At 41.2% G+C, this 22,800-nt stretch overlaps 1 protein-coding gene across 2 annotated transcripts in view; it reads left to right on the top strand.

Moving 5' to 3' along the window:
- Positions 1-2,135: 2,135 nt before the first annotated feature.
- LOC148024644 (uncharacterized) overlaps positions 2,136-22,800 on the top strand; it is a 37,188-nt gene continuing 16,523 nt past the window's right edge. For both annotated transcript variants that reach the window (XM_087694280.1, XM_087694279.1), the window contains exons 1-3: positions 2,136-3,710; positions 4,097-4,699; positions 4,838-4,945. In XM_087694280.1, the coding sequence (XP_087550406.1) occupies positions 2,351-3,710; positions 4,097-4,699; positions 4,838-4,945 (2,071 nt within the window). In that variant the 5' untranslated portion in view covers positions 2,136-2,350. The remainder of the gene's footprint in view (positions 3,711-4,096; positions 4,700-4,837; positions 4,946-22,800) is intronic.

Here is a 22,800-nt window from a genome sequence, read left to right as displayed (position 1 = left end):
GGAGGTTTATAGTTAATTCCTTTTTCCTTTTCAATGCTAAGGTTGTTGTGTTAATGGGAAAAGGCCCACCACGTGAGCAATGAAACAAAGAACTAGGGAGACAAGTGTATGTTTATACCTTTAAGTATCCAAGAGCTCTAGAGGCGACGATGGGTCTTTCATCTACTTGGAGTTTGTATAAAATTAAGGAAAAGTTCAAAAGATTGGCTAACCATGTTGATGGAGCCCTTGATTCATTGTGTAAGGAAATGCACTTGCAAACTGCATGTCTCTATGATGTTGTTCAAAGGATAAAGAGTGCACATCTTGCCCTTCATAGCGTCATTAATGAATTGCATAGTAAAATTGAAAGCTGTAATAGATGTTGCATACAAAACAAGATAATCAAAAGATCTTATAGTATAAAAAATTTGCTTCTTTCGAAAGGTTGATAAATGAGGAGAATACAATTATCTCAAGGAATCATCATCACATGCATTCTATTCAATTTATGGAACAAACGTCAAGTAAAATGAGTTATTGTCTATGAAGTTATTTATTTTTAGATTCATCGGTTTGCTGGCACAAATGATCCAACATCTCAATTCCATCAACATTGCACTACAATGAATTTTCGACTACTTTTGTTCATTTTTTTGGGTACCATTTGAATAACTTAAATTCTTCTCCCATGAAGCTTTACTAGGGACCTCATCATTTGGCTATCTACTATATCGAAAGTTTATTTTTCATGTGTGTATCATTTTGTCTATTTTTGACTCATCCAATCTTAACTCTTTATGTTCTTATCTCTAGGTATGCTGCACTAGAAAAACCTAGCTAATCTCTTGCTCTTGTTATTTTACTAAAACTAGTTTTAGGATGGCTACAATCAATGCTCTTAATCGTTTATGAGAACTCATGTAATCATTGCTCTTACATGGCGTCTTTAATGGCCTTATTTTATCTTATTATCTCCATCAAACACCATATTGGGGAATATGGGAATTTCCCCTTAAGTTTGGGACACTTGGTCAAATCTTTGGATTTGTCATAACTTGAATACTATAACTCCAAATCGAGCGCTCTATAGCTCAATACATTCCATTTTTTAAGGGCTTTCCAATGATAGGTCACATCATATAGTTTTGAGAAACTTATGGGCATATTACTCGAGTGCCACATTTTTACTATTCAAAAAATGAAAATTGGGAGATTCCCAAACTCACTAGGATTGTGTTATCATTGTTTATTCAATATTTTTATCAATATCTTATTTGATTATGTGATTATCATGTAGTCTTCCTAATAGCTCTTGCTCATGTGACGATCTTAACTGTTTACTTCCCTCTCTTTGGACTTTGGAACACCTAGTATCCATGAAAACATTTTTGCTAGCAAAACCTTTGACTCATAAATTTGGAGGTATTTTTGAATCAAAATACACACATTTGTCATTTTGAAACTAAAAGTTTTATCAAGTTCAATGTTTTCGACCTTCTTTAAATTTTGAAGGACTTTTTTTCAAAAAAATTATTTATGTAATTCATTTTACATTAGACCTTTATATTTTATAGACATCGGGAAGGACCATAGGGTAAGGGGGTTGGTATAGTGGCATCTAACAGGTCTCCATTTGGAAATCAAGCACATGAAAAATTTTGTGAAGTCCTTTGCTGTCTAGCTTTCACGAACGAGGTGAGGCCTTGCTATGCTTGTTGATAGTAGAAAAAGATCGAAGCTTATGAAGTGTTTTGATGTGCCAATTCCAATGTTGCAAGTGGGCACCAGTAAAAGAACACATGCTTTCCTTTTCGCCAATTGATGCATCATATATATGCCTCTTTAGCGCACCTTGATGGTCTTCGATAGGGGGCGTGGTGAAATTGTAAAAGGGGTCATCATTTTATCGGCCTCCTTACCCTAGCTGATCTTTGACGCGGTTTTTTCCCCCATATACATAGTTTGGCCTCCTTACCTTAGCTGATCTTTGACTTGGGTTTTTTCCCCATATACATAGCTTTCATTGTACCAACGTGCACAGATTGACATGCCTGGTCTTGCTGGCTGCTGCCCGGGCGGCGAGCGAAAAAGCCACGATGGGCAGGCCCAGAGTCACAGGCGGCCTGCTGGATTGGAAATAAAACGAGAGAGGACAGAGAGATGATAAAAAGCTCATTAAGAGAACGGCCCCTCTGTGTAAAGTAGAAGAGACGAAGGAGAAGACGAAGCAGCAGCAGCAGCAGAAGAAGCAGACATGATGCACATGTACGATCAAACCCTAACAACCAGCACCAATTCCACGAATCGCAGCCAGCGGAGGTCACCCCCACCCCATCGCGAGCACTGTCGATGAAGCAGGCGTTATGGTATGCAGGCTTGCAAGCTCAGCATTGCAGAGGCCCACCCTTCCCAGGTGGTGAAGGCCCAGGTGGATTCTCATTCTCAGTGCGTAGCTCTCCTCCTCGCGGATTCCTCCTGCCTCGTCTTCCCTTCGTTATCAGGTACCTCTCATCGGCTCAAGATTCCTCCCCCTTGCTCGGACATCTGCTTTCTGCGGCTGTGCGAGAGGAGCCTCTCCTCCACGTCCTCTGAGAAATCTGCAGACACGTCTGGATCCGCCACAAGAAACAATGCTAATGGTACAGGCGCAACCGTACCGCCAGAGGATAAGGTGTCAGACTGCGGCATGGCAGGCCATGGATCCATTGCCCGCAGTCAATTATACTTCCTGGCAAGTATGCCTGTCAAAGCTGGATCTCAGACTTGCTTGATGGCATGGAGATTCAAGGCATCTGCTTTTTCAAGGATGCCCATGCGTTTGGATGACCTGGTTGATAATAATTATGCTCCTGGAAGGGTGCATTTTGATGACATTCCCCATGGCACAGTAGTCCGCATCTCTGCATCTATTAATGTGTTGGCAATTTACTCCCCCTCTGCTAGCAAGGTCTGGATATTGTCTGTTAAGTGGTCTGGAGCCAGTGGAAAGGAACAGGATAGTCAGAAGATTCTAAGATCCAGAGAACACGCAGGAGCACTGGATGGTGATTATGGCCTTGATGTAGCCAGCAAATCTAGAAATCATGAGGTGTGTGAAGAAAGACAGGGCCCCAACAGAGACAAGAAAGACTATATTCAGCTTATCAAATGTGCAGTGGTTGATTCCAATGGGCCTGTCTATGCATTGCATTTATCTCACCAACATTTGCTTTTGGGGCAAGCAGGTGGTTTGCGCATATGGGCCTTGAGGCCTTTAATCAAAGGATCAAGACTCGCAAAAAAAGCAAACATAACAAAGGGATGGGATAAGTTCAAGGTAAGTATTTTGGAAAGAAAACAAAGAAGACTAGAAAATGGGGAAATATGGAAGCCATATCAGGGTAGATCAAGGGAATGCGATCCACATAATCCATCAAAGGTTGAAGCAACTGGATCTGAGGAAGAACTTAAGAAGTGTGAAGGACCTGTCTCTGGGCCCAAAAATGGTTTTTATGAAGGGAAAAAGATTGTTAATGGCATGGACGCTACATTGTTTGCTGTGGAGCTAAAGCCAAGTTCCACTGTTGTGCATGGAGGCAAAGATTGTTTTGTTTGCCATGTTAACATGACAAACGATAATGAGAGTGAGACAAGTGCAAAGTATCCCATTGAATGCAATGGACACAAAACCATCTCACATGTAGAAGAACCACAAACAGTTGATTCACAGCGTACTTCTTGTGATTCCTGTAAGTGATCGATAGGATCTCTTTATTACTGTTCAATAGTAACTGACTCCAGCAGTATATATTCTCGAATAGGACTAATTTATAAATTAAAGATGATTGAAAACTGCTTGGACTTAGCAAACTTGAATTCTTAGCCCAGTCTTGCTGAAAAACAAAATTTTGCCAATCAAGTTTAATGCATAATTTCCACTTGGTTGTTTGGAACTTGGAAAATGGCTGTGTGTATACTGTGCCATTTCTGTTAGACTATCTCAACCTTAAGAGATAATGGCTACTACACTCCAGAGCTTTACTTTTTTCTTCCTCTTGGAGTTGGGCCCCGTATACATTTAAGTTCCAGTCCTTTGTAGCGGATCTGCCGTTAACATTATTCAACTAATATACAGGTGTACAGCATGAAGCTCAGCATTTGCAAAAGCTAGAGCTGCCAAATGGAGGGCTGTTCAATGAGATGCATAGGTTGGAGGAGTCGCACAGTCAGCATGTATTGTCTCAATCTTCTTTGTTCTCTTCTGCTTCTGCTTCTTCTTCATCAAGCTCATTATCTGCAGCCACTGTCTATAATGATCCAAAAGCTGTCAGTGTTTCAAAATCCTTCTGCTACAATATAGCCTCCTTATCACCTTCTATTAGTGGCACCTCTGGCATCGGCCACGTTCAAGGTGTTTCTAAGTCGTTGAGACAAGCTGAGGAAGGGCTACTTGTAAGTTTTCAAAGCCAGAGCAGTGTTGTGCAAGTATCTGGTAATAAGGCAAGGGCAGAGCAAGCAGTGAGCATCCACAAGCTAACTGAAAGGGAGTTTTTGGTTTTAGAATCTGCTGGAAAGTTGTATTTGCTAACATTGAAGTATATAAGTCTTGGGGACACATCAAAGTTTCAAGGAGCTTCAAGAGTTTCGATCAATGCCACTTTGCAACATATGGTCTGTGCCATGAAAATAAAATTGCTTGTCGTTCTTCCTGCCTCACCCATGTCATTTGGTTCATCCAGTAAGCTAACTTTCTTTCACTCGTCTTACTTTGACTAAAATGTGCATAGTCTGTTTAGTGCTCTATGAAAGGTTGCAACAGTGATTTTGGCTTGAACTGTTTTAGACCTGTGTCATTCAGATTAAGTAATGTTGGCAGATTCCAGAGTATTGTGGGTTTCAGATGGTGATCATACGATATATGTCATAGCTTTGTCAGCATCAGTGGATTTAAAAGAAGGGAAAAAGGAGTCTCACCATTTAACAGGTAAGAGCTCCACATAACAACTAGTTTGGTTTTTGCAACTATAATACAATTGGGAACTTTATGGCTTTTGAAGAGTAGTGCATTGCTTATCTGCACAATTAAGGGAAATGGAACATACGACTCTTGATGTTGGAGGTTCAGGTTATGGTGAAGCAAATAAAATTGTGGATTGCGATGGGTTTTACTTGTTTTATGCCAGAGGTTTTGTGATGCATTACTTTGGTGTGCTCATGGTTGTCCATGAGAAATTTCAGTTGGTACTTGTTAAGAATAATGTGCATGGCCGCTTTTTGATGATCAAAATTTTGTTAGAAGGAGAGGTTCTTTGGCTGATTGGACTCCGTGCTCCAAATGATCCCTTGTTTGGACACAATTTGTGCGATAAAATCAAAGCATGTTTGTCACTTGGTAGATTGGATTTGTTGATGGGGTATTTTAATATGTACGTTGACCCCTCGCATTCTACTTTTGAATAGTCGGTGACGGATGCTTGTGAGAAGTGTGCTTGGAATGATTTTCCTTTGGTTGTTCTTAAGTAAGACCTTTGGTCTTGGCCTTGTTAGTTAGCCTCGGGATACACTTTTCATTTAGCACAACATACAGTCACATTGTGTCAATTGGATCGTATACATGTCATGCAGGATGATTTCCATGCTTACTTATTTTTTGCTACTTTTGCCGTGGACTCCACTACCTTGAACGATCTTACCAAGCACATTTGTTTCATGTTATGGAAAGAGGACCCATACAGGTATTTTTGGAATTTCTTGGAGTCATGTTTGCACCCCAAAAAGCATGGGAGGAGGGGCTATTTTGTATGTTGAGACACATATGGTGGCTCTTCATTGGTCGCTTTTTCGCACTACGTGCTTTGATAAGCTTTATCATCCACTTTTTTCTAGAGGAGTGGGGGCTTGTGCATGGTAATACTTGTATTCAGGGCTTATGGTGGGACATCCTTAACCCTGATGCTGATTTTTGGACATCTTCCTCTTTTCTGGTGAATCATTTGGTATGCTCATGGAAGCTAGTTCTCTAGAAGGTGCATTGGCACCCAAAAAAGGATTGCTTGGCTACTAACTCTACTCAGATGGATTGGTTATGTCAAAGCTACTTTTTTGGGATGGAAAACACAAGAACCGACCTAAATTTAATTACATGACATGGTTGAGCTGGTCTTCTGTTGTTGTTGATGCTACTCTAGTGATTTGAAGTGTGTTGATGCCTTTCTGCATAGCTAGGAGACTTTTTTGGATTCCTCGTTTATATTGTGACTTTTGGGGCTAGATTTCGATGGTAGTGTAGCATAGGCAGCCTTTTCTTGCCCTTGATTTTGATCATCCTTTGGATTGGGCTCTTGTGGGGTGGTGTAAGCTTGAAAAGGCTTCGGCTAATTGTGTGTATCATCTCATGATCAAAGATCATCATTAGTTGGTCACCAAAGTCAATGTTGTTTGGAGCCTACATAAATATAAGGCTTGGTGGAAAATGACTGTGATGGAAGGTTGGCTAAACAAGACTTTGTTCAAATGTAAGTTCTTTCTTTGGAGAGTGCTAATTGGCGGCTTGCCCCTTGCCTTGGCTCTTTCAAAGTATTTTGTTTCGAATGTTTTTTTTTGGGTATTATCCCTCTTGTTATAGATTTATTTCTTGCCCTTTAGCTAGAAAAATCTAGACCTTCTGATATGGTATTTGGAGAGTTCTAGCTGGGTTGTTGCTATGCCGCTTTGATTAGGCCTTTGCTAAGAGAAAATATCCCATGCTTGGAGTCTCCGCCATCAACAACACTCTTACCACTTTTGCAAGGGCTTCCATTTGCGGTAGATCCTTTGCAATGCAATGGTTGCTACCATTAATTGCAAAAGGCGCCAACTCGTTCAGCCCTAGTTGCTACCGCCACCCTTGACTCTTCTTTTGTCGCCTTGGTGTGCTGTCTTTGCATTGCCAATAGCCATGCCCTTGTTGCTTCTAGCCCTTGAGTGATACCTAGGCTTGCTACTTGATTCCTTCCCAAGAAAATTTGTTGCCCAACTCAGTTGCCTTATCTTAGCCTAAAGTTGTTGCTTGTTCACATTGTCCATAGACCAAGTTGCTACTTGCTAAGTCATCGCCCATATGGCCTGTTGGCTTGCTTGTGTCCTGCATGTCAGCTTGTTGGGTCACCAACTTGCCATGCATCTTTGTTGCCTTGGCTGCAACCAACATGCCTGATTGGCACGTTTTCTAGCTGATAGGCCTTGACTCACTTGTCGATGCTCTTCTTGCCACGTGTACAGGTCGGCATTGTTGCCACCAATATGCATGCAATTTGCCATGCCAATCTACTTTGCCATTGTTTGGCCACTTCAAGTCGCCAAAAAGCCTTGATGCCTCAAAGGTAGCCACTCAATCAAGCATTGACTTTTCTAGCCAACAAGCATGTGTTTCCACGCTTGCCTTACCCAAGTAGAGTTTAGGAATAAATTGGGGATTCTCATTAAAATCTCCCAATTTAGTCCCAATTTGCATAAGAAGTTTGGGGCTTTTTATCAATTCCTAGAAATTTGTCACCAAATTGCAAAAATTTACAATGATTGTCAAATCTAGGGCTTTTGAGTGCAAGCCTCCAAGTTGCCGTCATTTGGAGCTATTGCCATGAACATTTGCTATTGCCACCTTGAACATTTGGAGGCTGTCTAAATCTGCAGTTGGTTTTAATCATTGACATCACCATCTAGTGGTGTGTTTGCTTAATCGTACTAATTATTGTCGAGCTTAAAGGGATGAAGATGGAGTTTGAAGTTGACTTCTTGCATGATATATAGAAAATGTGAGATTGCGGAACAAAAGAAGATAAGGAACAAAGACAAAGAAAGAGAGCAACTTTGCAAGAAAAGAAGAAAAGAAATCTCCTTTGAACAAGGAAAGAATGTTGAATACAAGAGGACTGATCAGTCCTTGCACGCAATCCACAACGTCCGTGAGGGCAGTAGATCAGGCTGATGATGAAGGCAGCACTTGAGATGGAGGAGAATACCAAAGTCGGAGTGTGTACGTGCCAAGTGGAAGACAAGAAGATAATGATTAGCCAATTGGGGGCTATAAATAGCCTGAATCCCAAAATGCTGGTCGACTTGCACTTGAGGGCCCAAAATATGGGCCAATTGCATTAAAAATATGTTGATGTGGCTCTACAAGGCAAGAGAAAATCCAAACAAGGATGGACAATATTTGGTAGGTGAAGGCTGTTAGCAGATATGTTAGTTCATGGCTGAGTCTGTGCACGCCAGAGAGGGCTGGGCACATTCTAGATATTTTAGGCATTTTTTATTTGTCATTTTGATGCTGTTTATGGCATTTATTGCTGGCTGACCTGACATAATTTATGGCATTATTTTCACCTATTTATTCAGACTCCTCCACAGTCATTATCGTCATGCATCATTTGTCATTCATCATCTGACAGGTTCTGGTGGAGGGAGAGGAGCAGGTGCCAGTGCCCTCACAGCCGGTGACTCAAATCGGTTCTGTACTGTCTCATATCTTGGTGTATGGATTCCGTTTCCCGAGTATCTCTTTGCTTTTGAGTTTTTTGTACAACGTTCTTTTCTTTTGCAATGTTTCTCTTTCTCTTTCCTTTCTCTTGTGTTCAGCAGTCTATTACAGCAGTTTTCCATGCTTCCATCACTGCATCCACTTCTGATAGGGTGTCAGATTGCAGGATCATTGTTCCTACTGCTGTTTTACATTGTTTCGGGCCCAAGTTTTGACTTTTTGACTGTTGATTTGACCTGTTTCTAACTGCTGCACCTGATTTGCAGCTTGGGTGACCTTCCTCTGCTAATTTTTGTCTTGTTCTGCTATTTTCTCAGCATTTTGCAGTTTGCCATCTGTCTTTACAGATATGGGGCTATTTTAGGGCTGAGGACCTGTTATCGACCCTTCCCAATCTGCATTTTGGGGACAGCAAGCTGAGGCGCCCTGTTTTCTTGCAAGTCGACTGCATTTAATGCAGCTACTGTCTGCATTTTCTTGCTCAACATCTGCGTTTTGCTATTTTGCTTTTGTGTAGGGTTGGATGACAGGTTTCAAGCTCTTTTTTGGTTGTGCTTGGTTCATATTTTCCTTTTGTGATACACTGCTCAACTTTAGAGAGGGTCATGTGCATCCGGTTGTCGTGTTCTCATTACTACAATCTGATTATTATTGATCTTTTCTCTATGTGCTTTCTTTAGTGCTTTGAACTTGTGCAATCCTTGCGAGTCTATACTTCTTGCATACTTTTCTCCTTGAAGATCCCTCATCTTCATCTTCTATGTATCTCCCTCATCATGGCTCCTCCAGCATCTCCTCCTGATGGTCAGCATGCCGACATTATTTACTAATCTATAGGTGTTATGTTGGAGACTTGTTGTATTCAGCGTCATGTTACTATGAGGATGCTATCTCTTGGTGCTTCAGATGTTCCCGTCTCAAAGAGGGGTGACATATGGAAGAAGAAGAAGAAGTCTCAAGAAGGAACACCTCCGGAAGGACTGCAGGATATTAGCAACTTTATGGTAGGAGCAGACGGTGACGAAGGGTGCTTTCTCTCTCGGTGAGTCTTTCTCATCTTTAGGTTCAGGTTTAGGCTCTAGCTATGTTGCCTCGGCGATGGCTGCAGGGACCTCCCTCCCTTCTTGCCTCCATTCTAGGTTGCTAGTACAGATGATGTGGTCATCCTTTACAACTCTCTAGTGCTAGAGAGGGAGTTTAAGAGGGTGGTGAGATGAAGTTGGTACACTTTATCTACATAGGTATACAGGTGGACAAGTTCTTGAGAGGGATTTTCTTGATGCATCGACCGAAGTTTGGTAGGTTTAAATCCTGTAGCTATAGCTGGGATTGACATCTAGGTTTATGATGCTAGTTCTTTGACAGAGAGCAGGCTTGGCTCCTAGTTTGAGTTCACATGGGGAGATACTTTGGCAGTTTGGCCAAAGGCGGGGAATCCATGGTCACATATGTTCAACAATATTTTTGATAGGACGGTCTTGTATGCTACTATAAGACATTGTTTACAGATATTGAGACGTGCTATGATTCTTCTCTGTTTTGGGAGTTGATATGATCGACATCGACATCATGTTCTCTTCGAGGCACCTTGGTGGTGGCTTATGCACCCCCACTGCTTCGGTATCCATGGTTCTACTTTGGTGGTCCTTGTTGTATGTACTTTGAAGGGCTTTTATAATTGTATATTCTATTGTATCAGATCTCCCATGATTTGAGAGAGTGTGTTAGTAGATATGTCAGTTCATAGTTGTGTCTGTGTATATCAGAGAGGGTTGGGCACATTCTAGATATTTTAGGCATTTTTTATTTGTCATTTTGATGGTGTTTATGGCATTTATTGCTGGCCAACCAGCATTAAATGCTGGTCGACCTGATATCATTTATGGCATTATTTTTGCCTATTTATTTAGGCTCCTTCTCCATAGTCATTATCATCATGCATCATTTGTCATTCATCATTTGATATGTTCTGGTGGAGGGAGAGGAGTAGGTGCTAGTGCCTTCATAGCTGGTGACTCACATTGGTTCTGTACTGTCTCATATCTTGGTATATGGATTTCATTTTCCGAGTATCTATTTGCTTCTAAGTTCTTTGTGCAGTTTTTTTCTTTTGCAGTGTTTCTCTCTCTTTTCTTTTGTCTCTTGCGTTCAACAATATATTACAATAGTCTTCCACCATCATTGCATCCACTTTTGACAAACGCAGATTGGGAGATGCAGAAGCTGCCCAGGAAATACACACAGAAACCCAATTGAAGGAGGAAATGCATAGAAAGTTAAAGAAATGGCTGTTCTAGAGTGAGCTACCTTCTCTGTCAAAACAAATGACAGACATGTTAGAGCTCCTAAAGTTCTTGTTGGACTCAGATTGAGGCTTACAGGCAAGAGATGGCAAGGCTCGACAATCATGAATGCTAACATAAAATTGTTAATAATTGCCAAGAAAAGCATTAAAGTAGCCCAAGATCGTGCTATATTTTGTGCTAACGAGAACCATACTCCTTGAGAGCTCTAGGAGGACATGTTGGTCTACGTTAAAGTCCCAAAGGACTTTGACATCGATAACTATTGGCAAGTTCTATAAGTTATCTTTGTCATATTGCAGATCATTCCAAATACCAAAGAGATTAGTAGTGCCTCTTATTGATTGGACAATGGATCTAACTCCAAACATCCAAAATTATATTATGCCCCAAATTAATTGTTTGAAAAAATGACTAGGTCAAGGTGAATTGATCGTCTCTCAATGAAGGAAGTCTTGCAATTAGGAGACACTACTCCATATGTTTAACTTGAATTTGAATTGGTTCTTGGCTATAGGACAATGATTGCATTAGATTGTATATCCAAAGTATGTAGTCAAGGAGAAAAATTGCTCGAAGTCCGAAGCAACTTTGCACTCTATGCACTCATTGAATAGTTGCTTTGCTCACTTCATTCTTGAGGATATTGTTGAAGATAAATGATTATTCAAAAGGGGGGGAGGGGCATGTTGCATCCTTGACATCCAATGAAACATCGACCTAGGATCTAACCTGCAACAAGCTATATCCATGAAAATAAGAGAATGGACATAAGACTCACCTCCTAGCCATAGAACCAAATGAGCTCACCCTTAAGCCTGGGAGCTAGCAACACTTCGAGTCACGACCATGTTTTAAGGATTGGTGTTCCATACCACCAATCCATATCATCTTGGTGTATTGATGTGTCAACATACAGGCCAATAATCCAAGGGTGATGACCACACAATGATGTGCACAATAGGGCCTTGAGTCTTATAGATAGGACTTGACTGCCCCAACCTTGAAGCGCTCTCAATGCATTCGTACTAAGTCACTTCATGACTAGTTTGACCAATGCTATTGGCGCCCATCTAGATGTCCAAGAATGTAAGAGTTCCACCCTTATGAATGATTGTTGTTCTCAGCAACATCCTCAAGAGGAAGTCTTCAATGAACATATGGACTCTTAAATAGCCTCTGCCTTTGTGTAATTCTTTCACTTTATCAAATACTTGGGATGAACAATTTGACAAGATCGTCTAGTCCTACGGTCAAGAACCAATTTGGGTTTGAGTGGAGCATATCAAGCAATGTCCTTGAGCCATGGGATTTCCTCAATTGGGACTATTGGTTCACCTTGTCCCAGTTGTTCCTTTAAATGACTCACATGCAACATTGAATGAACTTGGATCTCCAAAGTTAAGTGAAGCTCGTAGGATATGCTACTTATTTTCTTGGTAATTTGGAAAGCGAAACAATACATCTAAGAAAACTTGTAGCACTTGTCGGTTTCATTGAATTAGAGTCCTTTGGGACTTTAAGGTATACCTATAATGCTTTCTTGGAGCTTTCAAGGAATATAATGTTGGTTAGCATAAAACATGACACGGTTGCGAGCTGTTTTAATACTTTCCCTTGCAATTGTCAACATCTCGTGCATATTGTGCAGAAAGTTGACCCCACAAACTACATTTTGATCCCCTTGAGCTCGATGGCAATTGGTGGTTTTGCCTCATAATTGTACAGAAGTGTAAATGGGCCATAGCTAGTAGTTGAATGCTGAGCACTGTTATGAGCAAATTCAATTTGAGAAAGGTGACGTTTCCAATCAAATTGTTTGCAAGACACATATGCATGCAATATATCCTCCATAGTTCAATTTGTCTTCCTGGTTGCTTTGTTGGTCTCTTAATGCTTCGAGGACGAGATGGACAATCGAGTTTTCAAATTTTGGAAAATTGTTTGCTAGAAATAGCTAGTGAATTTAGGATCTTGATCACTGACTATTTCATTGGGCAAACCATAAAGTCTATATAGATGCTTGCCAAAGAGACTAGTCAATTTGTGGCTTTTAGCAATCGTTTTTGTGGGAATGAATTGAGCCATTTTCGTCAATCAGTTGACCATGACGCAGGTGAGCTAAGAAATGCATTAGATGTGGAGTAACCTCTTAAACGACCCCAAAACATGCTTATTAAATGAAAAATGCAAAAAGGTGAGTGGTTTAAGAGAGTTTTAGCGAAACCCTAATTTGGGAGGATCCATCCACATCTATAAATAGAAAGGCTGCCCCCATTTAGTCTTCATCCTTTTGTGCAGGTTTCTCACTTCACTATGCAGATTTTAGCCATTAGCCACCTACCATTTGCTGTCTTGCCATCACCAACTGCAGCCTATTACTATCCAGCCCTAGAGGGCCTGTTTTTAGCTTTTGCCCTGTTGTTTGGAGGTCTTCATTTGCTGGGTCATCATAACATCTGATCAGCCTGCGTTTTTAGTAGTTGGTGCTAGATGATAGGCTGCTGTCATCTCTCCCATGAGTCGATTGCTGCAGTTTTTGCATTTTTGCTGTCCAGCAGGCTGCCTACATTAGCAATCACCTCTTCTATGGTCATCTGACAATTCTTTGCCATGGGTGATCATTTTCAGCCTTCTTTGGTGGTACACTATTGCATTTACTAGATTTCAGCCTTCGATTGCTGTGTTTTGGTGACTAGCATAGTGTCCTTTATTATTTAGCACTCTCTCATCTCTCCGACTGGTGGTTACAGTACTCGGGATCCATCTTTGGTGGACGTTACTCATTGACACTATTACTCTATCCTTCGGCACTCTGTGCACTCTTCATTCATTTATAATTTTCATTTACTTTAGAGTTGTGTTCTTTCTCTCTCTTTCTGCTTTTGGTTTCTCATGTTCTAGATTTTAGTCTCATGTTGGAGGAGGAGTTTCAAGAGTACTTACTTGTGCATCAGGTTTATTCGAACTTACACACCTCGTATCAGGTTTGCTACTCCATTTGGATCGGTTGGAGAGGCTGGCCACCTTTGATCATGGAGGACATACGACATTTGGGATGATTGGCGACCCATCTTCATCATCTCAGTTGGGCCCAATGTCAAGTTTGTACAATCCCTTTGAGTCGTATGAATCAAAACTCTCTTCTATTTTTTTTTTTGGTGTGTAGGATCCAGATGATTTTTTATATGCAAACTTCAATAGAGGGGGCTCTGGAAGAATATGTCCTTCATCAAGTATATCTACATCTTCTATTTCATTTGAACACGTAAGCCACTCTTCTCAAATCCTTTCCATCCCACCCTCTTTTAGCGCACACATCGATTTCCTTTCTTCTTCATTCCAAAACCTTGGATTACACTCCACATTCACATCCTCCACACTAGGAGTTGAATCTCTATTTTCACTCCTAGCACATTCTCATTCTTTGTTCCATATTCACACTTTTTTACCATTTCGCATCACAATGCATCATTATAGGGAATGCCACCCTTAAATAGTGCACCATAGGGCTTTGTTACAAGGCATGCTACCATTTAACATAGTTTTCTCGACCTTTTCGCAAGTGTGCACATCATTTTCCATTGGGATGGTTATGAGGGGCATCCCCCTCACTACCCCTAGTCACACATATTCTTTGATCTCTTAGATGCAGGGATATCTATCCTCTGCTTATGGTATATCATCACACTTTTCATGGGTGGCTCCTACACAATGATTCCCATGCTCTACTCCACATCTCTCTATTCCTTCACCATGGGCTCCTCATGCGATTACCATGCCCATGCCTAGTCAACCCATGCCCCCATGCCCACATTTGAATCCACTGAACACACTCCCCATATGCATGGTCGGCACTCGGGGATTAATTTCCAAGTATACTCCACTCTCCCATCCTATTCACCCTACCCTCGTTACCCACCTTTTCTATCTTTGAGCACTACCACTCTTGTTGCAACATCTAAGAACGCCTTCACAGATAAGACTTGTTTTAATGGGTTGAATTTCTTCACTTGGTCGAACTTTGTGCGACAAGTGCTTGAATCTTAGGGACTTTGGGACCTTGTTGTTGGTCTAGAGCTTATGCTAGACCCTTGATTACTCACCCTAACCACATCCGTCAATGGAGAGCGTGCAATGCCATAGCCAATGTTGAGTTAATGCAGGGGTTGCTTCTTGAGTTACACTCTCAGTTACCACATTTTTCCCTCGCATTTGAGCATTGGGAGTCATCTTATTGATTGGTATGTGGCAAGAGATCAACACTGGATATATCAATCTCGATTTTGAGCTTTAGGAGTTTTCCATTAAGGAAGGGATGATCTAAAAGTCAAGGGCTGAATATTGGTGGTTACTCTTGGAGTCTGCCACTAGTGGCTCCTTAAAGTTAGATGACGATTAGGTCATGTTCTTCTTGACAAATATTGTTTTATCCAGCGCAGTATCTCATTACTTAGATTGTCGACCTTCTACGAGTTTGAGTGCCAGTTCTTACATTATGCAGGGTTGCACGATCAAGTCCACAAGAAAGCCTCCACCCAGCCTTACTCAAAGTAGAGAGGGTTGGTTGTGGTTTCTTGAGGAGGGAAAACCAACAATGGCAAGAACTCGCAAGATGCAAAGGCAAGCCAAACCAAGGGTGACTTTCCTTCTTTAGACGAAACCAAATATACAAAACCCATTTAGTAGCAATTCCCTAAGAAAAATAGGTCTTTAGACTATAGAGTCGGGCCCATAGGTTTTTGTCCTTAGATTTTTCTTCTTAAGTTTTATGTTGCATTTACTCACACATACATACGCATACACATTTGCATCATTGCATTGTTCATTCAATCATTTTTTCACTTTAGTTTTGTTTTTTGGAGTATCTTTGTATCGACCTTTGTGCTTGTAAATCTTCATATCTTTTGCATGCTTTTGTTTTTAGTGTAAGGCTAACATGTAGGTTTGCACTAGTCCTACCTAGGTTGGAGACTCGGGATGCATGCTGTTCCATTCATGGTTTTTGAGTTTTGCTTCTCTACTAGCATGGAGGCTTCCCTTCCCAAGGCGGATTGTGCATCATCTCTCTTGATGCTATCATGACGGCGACTTCTATCTTGTTCTTCTAGTTGGAATGTTTCTTCACATCATGGTTCTTAGCACCACACAAAGACCAAAACCGATATCTAGCTCCTCTTCCCCCTTTAGTATCAACACCCACGATTGCTATCCTTGGTATTCTATAGGTTTCGGCACTTGTCTTCGACATTAGCCTTTTCGCCCTTGTTGTGCATTCTCCTTTTGCATTGCATGATTTCATTATCTTTGTAATAGGCACTTGGGCAAGTAAACAATTTTCCCATGAGGGTCACTGTCCAAGTGGCACGTGCTACATGAGCATTCTCAACATGTAGCATATTATGCATCTCATTGTGCAAAGCACCCTTGAGTGGATCCTAAGCTGTTTTCACCAGCAGTTTATACACCACACCGCCGTTACTTTATCATCCTTCCCTGGTCATTGACATCCTCAAGTGGATAGCTTGTTTGTTTTGTGATGGGTTGGACCTAGCCATCCCTTCTCATTCTCCCGTATGGTACAATTAAGTAATGGATTGCAAACCATCTCTCAAGACATTTTATTTAAAATTAAGCACGCACACACACACACACACACACACACACACACACACACACACACACACAGAGTTCATTGTGGTTCCATCAATCTTTGCAGGGACTTCGTAGGCCATTGGGAGTCAGCAAGCACCCTTTGTCCAATGCCTTGTCCTCTTAGGGGTGACTACTTCCCTTATGGTTTTTGTATCATGGACATGGCTTTTGTTTTGTCTTTTGCATAGTTTGAAGCCTAGGGGGATATTTCACCTATATTGATGAAGCAAACATCCAAAGAGGCACGTGTGTTGCATTTTCTATGCAACAAACCAAGGGATTCTTCACAATTTGCAAAGTGGGGGAGAATGAAATCAGCCAATCTTCATTGTTGTTGAGTTGTACATTCGTATTCCTCATAGTAAGATGGGCCAGGTTTTGGGGACGACTATGGGATTAGGGACGTGGCGAGGAATTGCCATCCTGTGTCACCACAAGAGGGGGCTCTAATATGGGGATGGGATGGAATTGGGATGGTACGGGATGGGATGGAATTGGGATGTGAAGCTAGAAAATGGCCATCCCCTACTACTATGATATTTCTTTGTGATTTTAAAGTGGAGAGAAGCAGAAGCACTTTAAATAGGGCCCGAAATTTTAATTTATAGCTCAGCTCCCGTGGAAAACAACAATGAGGAAGGAGGGGAGTTTTGATATAGTGAAAAGGTGGAAGATGATAGAGTGAGGACTCTAACCAATTTTGGAGCTATCTTTATTTGTTGTTGAATAGATTAATCATTACTACAAAAGCTCGAGGAAAAATGAGAAAGAGAAGTTTAAGTCTAAAGAGGCAAGCTGGAGCTGCCAAAGGCATGTGTCCAACAATGCGATAAAGTTGGACAAGTGGAGAGACACTTGGAAGTTTGCATGATGAATGCTATGATACTAGCTTGTCAAGATACTCGTCTTTTGTTTGGCATTTTCCTTCTTGGGCTAAATATTGTTGATTGTTGGAATAACAAAATCTTGTCAAGCTTGGTTAGGACACCAAAACATACTTTTTGAGACCTCCCAACATTGGTATCAACTCTAAAATTTTCCAAAAACCAACATGAATATAATATTGACGTTTAAGACTTTTTGTCATTGAAATCACATTAATAATGTTTCATAATCATGCTACCCTATCACTTGTAACTGTTTTGGTGGATCGAATGGATAGCTTGATGGAGGACATGGAGAAGAGAGTAAGAGTAAAAGTAGATACAAAGAAGGGTGCAAGAGGACCTCCACTAAAATGAATAACAAGAATGAGAATACAAGGTACAACCCTAAGGTTATATAGATTGACATATTGAAGTGTGTTGTCATGGGGAAAAAACCCTCCCACGCAAGAGGGTAAAAAGTGTTCGTGGGCGGGTTCGTTCACACTAGAATGATTGAGAGGAAAGTTCAAGGTATATTTAACAAACCCCCTTCAAGTGAATGATGTGAACGAAACAAGGATGTCACAGATCAATCTCTAAATGGAAGTAAACCTAAAGCTTTGCGAAAAGCTTCAAACTTTTCTTTGGATAGAGTCTTCGTGAATATGTGTGCACTGTTGTCTTGTGTAGGTGCATAGACCAAATCAATCTCCCCTGCATGGAGTCTCTCTTTAACATAGTGATAAAGCATCTCAATGTGCTTTGTTTTTGCACGAAATACTAGATTTCATGCAACTACTAATGCACTTTGATTGTTAGTGTAGATACATGTAGCTGATGGAAGTGCAATATGTAGGTATGATAAAAGGCATTTGAGCCAAAGACACCCAATTGTAGTTGTAAAAGCTATACATAAATCAGCTCAACTGGGATACAATGTATGGAATGTTCCGGCCTTGTCTAGCACAAATAGATCAAACATCCAACTGCTTGCTAATAAAGAGAAGTGTCAAAATGATTACTAGCATCCCCGAGAAAAATGGAAGCTTGACACAATTGGAGTAGAGACAGGTTTGCAGTCTTCAAACTGAAAATGCTGGGAGTAACCATCCAATGTTCTTGGATTACCTGAAAATAACATCCCCCTCAAGAGGATCAAACTGAATACCAAGATAGTAGTGCAAGTGGCCAAAATCTGTCATAGCAAATACTTGCTGTAAATCAGTCTCGTTGCCACAAGTCTAGCTTTGTGGTGGCGAATGCTATTGTTTGCATAACATTTAAGCTTAAAGACCCACTTAGTGCCAATGGCACGCTCACATAACTCCCAAGTACTGTTATCTTCAATGCTCTGCAACTCTGATCGTGTAGCATCCAGCCAATGTATATCCCCAAAAGGATCCTCAGCACAAAGAGGCCCTTTACCACAAGTAGTGGCTGATAAATTGCAATTTGTAAAGCTCCTTGATGCCTAACAAGAAGTTGCTCTGGTATGTCCATGAATAGGGGCAGCCTGTTTGCTGTTGCATAAGGTATCCAACAGGCATCTAGGCACTATTTGTGCTTTTTGAATAGCAGCCTCTTTGTGGTCTTTGCATCATCATGATCTGCTACCTCAATGGAGGGAAAACGAGGTTGAAAATCAGTGTGGGAAGGTTGTTGAATTTTCTGCGATGGTGCATGAGATTGAGCGGGTGCATGCTATCCCTAGCAATGATCTGAATAATGGCCTAAGTGAAGCAAACACGTCTTTGGGGCCGATAGTTGACTGATTTTTGGAATCATGCGAATGCATTTTTGAATTTTCAGCAAAAATATCTCTATTAACAAACACTTTTGCCTATAACCAGTTGATACAACTGATGGTCTTTGCTCTCAATATTGTACCCAATAAAAATGCATTTAATCTCTTTGTCCTGCAAGTTCTCTCTCCTTTGAGATGGAACATGAGTGTAGGCAAGACATCCAAAAGTACGCATTTGTGCAACCATTGGCTTTTTGCCATCCCATGCCTCATAAGGCATGATAGTCTTTAATGCCCATAGCAAGCTGTATGAATTGCATCCAATCAAACCTTATTTGGCAAAGACTTTCCTTTAAGCATACAATTGTCGGAAGTGGATGGAGCAATGGAAGCATGAACAGTTGCTGTAATAAACTGTTGAACACAAGATAGAAGAAAAAGAAAGAGAGAACACAGAAGAATGCTCGGGAAATGGAATCCATATACCAAGCACGAGAATGACGGGAACAATAATGAGTCATTGGCTCGTAGGCACTAGTAGCGGTACCTCTCTCGAATAGGACCTCTAGGTGATAACTCAACTGACTAAGGAGGAGGGGCATAGAATATATAGGCCATAAATATGTCCTAAATAACAGTTGACTATGTCAAAATGCCCTAAAATGACATAAATAATGCACAATAAAAATGCCTAAAATATTTGAAATGTGCTTAGCCCAATTTGGCATGCACAGACTCACACATGAGCTGACATATTGCTAACAATCTCTCTCAAATCATGGGTGATCTGATACAATACAATGATACAATGATAAAGTCTAATCATAGTCTAGACAACAAAGAACCACCAGAATAGAACCATGGTTACCCAAGTAGTGGGTGATCAAGGCACCACCAAGTTGTCTCGTAGAGAACTTGATGTTGATGTTGATCGTATCGGCTACTGAAAAGGAGAGAGGAGCCATAACAGATCTCTATGTTTGTCAACAATGTCTCGTAGTCGCATGTTGAGCTAAAAATGCATTAGCTTTACTTAAACAGCCCCAAAACTTGCTTGATTAATGAAGAAACTTAGTTTATTTAAAAGAAACGCGATCCTAGAGAGTTTTTGTGTGCCATATGCACAAACCCACTTGGGAGGGTCCAAACTTTCTATAAATACATATGTTGCCCTCCATTCATATACAATCTCGTTTTCACAGATTTCAGGCGTTTCAGCTTGCTGCCCACACCCTGTTTGCGGAGGACATCTCAGCCGAAGCTACCATTGCTGTTTACATTAGTTGGCGTCTGTTTACCAGCCTTCTCCATGCAGTTTGGAGCTGATCCCAGCCAGGCGACTGCTGTTCTTGCACAGACCTGCTGTTGTACAGCGTGCCATGTCATCACAACCCCTACGTTTGCTGCTGCAGCTGTCGTACTGACAGTTGTCTCTCTCCTCCAGCTGCCGCCATCTCCTGCAGGTTGTTGCCAAGCTGTCCTGCCTTGCGTTTGATAGATTTTCTCTCTCCACTGCTGTTGCCTAGCATTTGCTGCCTGCGTTTGGCTGTTTTCTCTCTCATCAGCCTGCATTTATTGCACATTCTCTCTCCTCATTTCCATCTGCATTAGATCCAGCTTCTCACTGCTGCATTTGTTGGTGTTCGACATTCAAAGGCTGCCTTGTTGCGATTCGGGATCCGTTCGGAGTACGACACACTCTCCAACTCATTACCCCTGCCATGATCCTTGAGATATAGGAGTTCGAGGTTCAGTATTCATTCACTGCATGTGTGTTTGCTGCATGAGCATTGTATATTCAGCAGTTATATCACTTCAGTTATTTTCTGTGTTCATTATCCTTGAGTTACCCTAACCTTAAGTGTGTTCTTTTATTAGTCTGTGCTTTGTCGTACGATTGTTATTTGTGTTTTTGTGTCAGAGTATTTCTTTACATAGCATACAAGACCATCTTGTCAAAAATTCCTTTGAACATATGTGACCATGAAAACTGCCAAAGTATCCCCTCATGTGAGCTCGGACTAGGAGTCAATCCTGCTCTTTGTCAAGTAACAACCCATCATGAACTTGGATGTCAATCCTAGCTCTAGGATTTGAATTTTCTAGACTTCACTTGATACCTTAGGGAAGTCCCTCTCTAGAACATGTGCACTTGTATACTTGTATAGATGAGGCTCACCTGTCGCATCTCACCACTCTCTTACTCTTCCTCTCTGGCATTGGAGAGTTGTGAGGGATGATCACACCACTTGTACTAGAAAGTAGGAGGGGTTGCCAAGCCCTTTTGTGATGTGAAGAAGATGATCCTTTCCACGCCTTAGCCTTGGTTGGAGGATCCCTGTCGGAGTCTGAGAAAGAGGGTGACTCAGTGTAGGAGTTCGGATCCTACTTTTTCTTTTGCTTAGAAGAATGCTCGGGAAATGGTATGCATATACCATATATGAGGATGACATGAAGAACAATGAGTCATTGGCTTGTAGGTAGTGGTAGTTCTTCCAATAGGACCTCCAGGTGATAACTCAATTGATTGAGGAGAAGGAGCACAAAATATACATGCCATAAATAATAGCTTGTCGGCCAACATTAAATGTTGCTCGACTGTATCAAAAGCCCTAAAATGAGGTAAATAATGCACAATAAAAATGCCTAAAATATCTAACATGTGCCCAGGCTAATCTACCATCCACAGACTCACACATGAGTTGACATACTACTAACAACATCTGGCCATCTCCATAAGAGATCTATTCTTGCGCTCAACAAGACCTTTTTGTTGTGGTGTATAAGGCATAATGCACTGATGAATAATGCCCCTAGAAGAAAGAAACACTGCAAATTCCTTTGACATGTACTATCCTTCTTTGTCAATGCGAAGAGTAACCAATGGAGTTTTCAGCCATGGCAATCAAATGTCGAAAGCTTGAGAATACTATGGTGGCTGTATGTGCAATGAAGGTTCAATATTCAGCAATGGCAATGGCGCACACACACACACACACACACACACACACACACACAGACAGAGTAGTGGTAGAGAGTGAGGGACAGTGAGATGCACGACGTGTGGGTACAAAGAGTTGTATCTCTCTTAGGTTTTTGTGATAGTTATATGTTAAGTACTAAAGGACAAGTGCTAAGGGTGTGCTCACACCTGAGCACGTATAAAAGGCATGTTGATCCTTTGTTCCCAACAACCTTCCACCTAAAGGTAGGGTGCTTGAAGGCTGAGAAAAGAATTAGCTAAGTCTAAGTATATACAAAGCTGAAATACATATACTATGCAACTCCCATCATCTGTTGGCAATGAACAAACCGCTCTACTGAAAGCCCCTTTGTGAGAAGATTTGCAGGATTATTATCTGTATGGACCTTGACAAGCTCAATGCTTTTGCTATCAAGTATATCTCTAATAAAGTGATACTTCATCTGTATGTGCATTCGTCTTTGCATGAAAGACGGGATTCCATGCTAGCATTATAACACTTTGACTATCATAGTAGTGGAGGACATGAGTCTCAGTAATGCCAAGCTCTCCCACCAGACGTGAAAGCCATAAAGCCTCCTTGCGTGTCTCAGTGGCAGCCACATACTCTACCTTTGTAGTAGATAATGCAACACACTTCTGTAGCCTAGAGATCCAAGACATTACGCCCCTTGTGAAGGTGAATATATATCTTGAAGTAGACTTCTTGCAGTTAGCATGACTGGCATAGTCTACATCTGTAAAGTCAACGACATATGCCTTTTGCTTTC

Source organism: Lygodium microphyllum, chromosome 15 (genome assembly GCF_053477565.2).
Source record: "Lygodium microphyllum isolate KBCC chromosome 15, Lygodium_microphyllum_v1.1.10, whole genome shotgun sequence".
In the NCBI taxonomy this organism is placed as follows: Eukaryota; Viridiplantae; Streptophyta; class Polypodiopsida; order Schizaeales; family Lygodiaceae; genus Lygodium; species Lygodium microphyllum.
The sequence above is the reverse complement of the archived record's forward strand: the minus strand, read 5'-3'. Positions and strand labels throughout refer to the sequence as shown.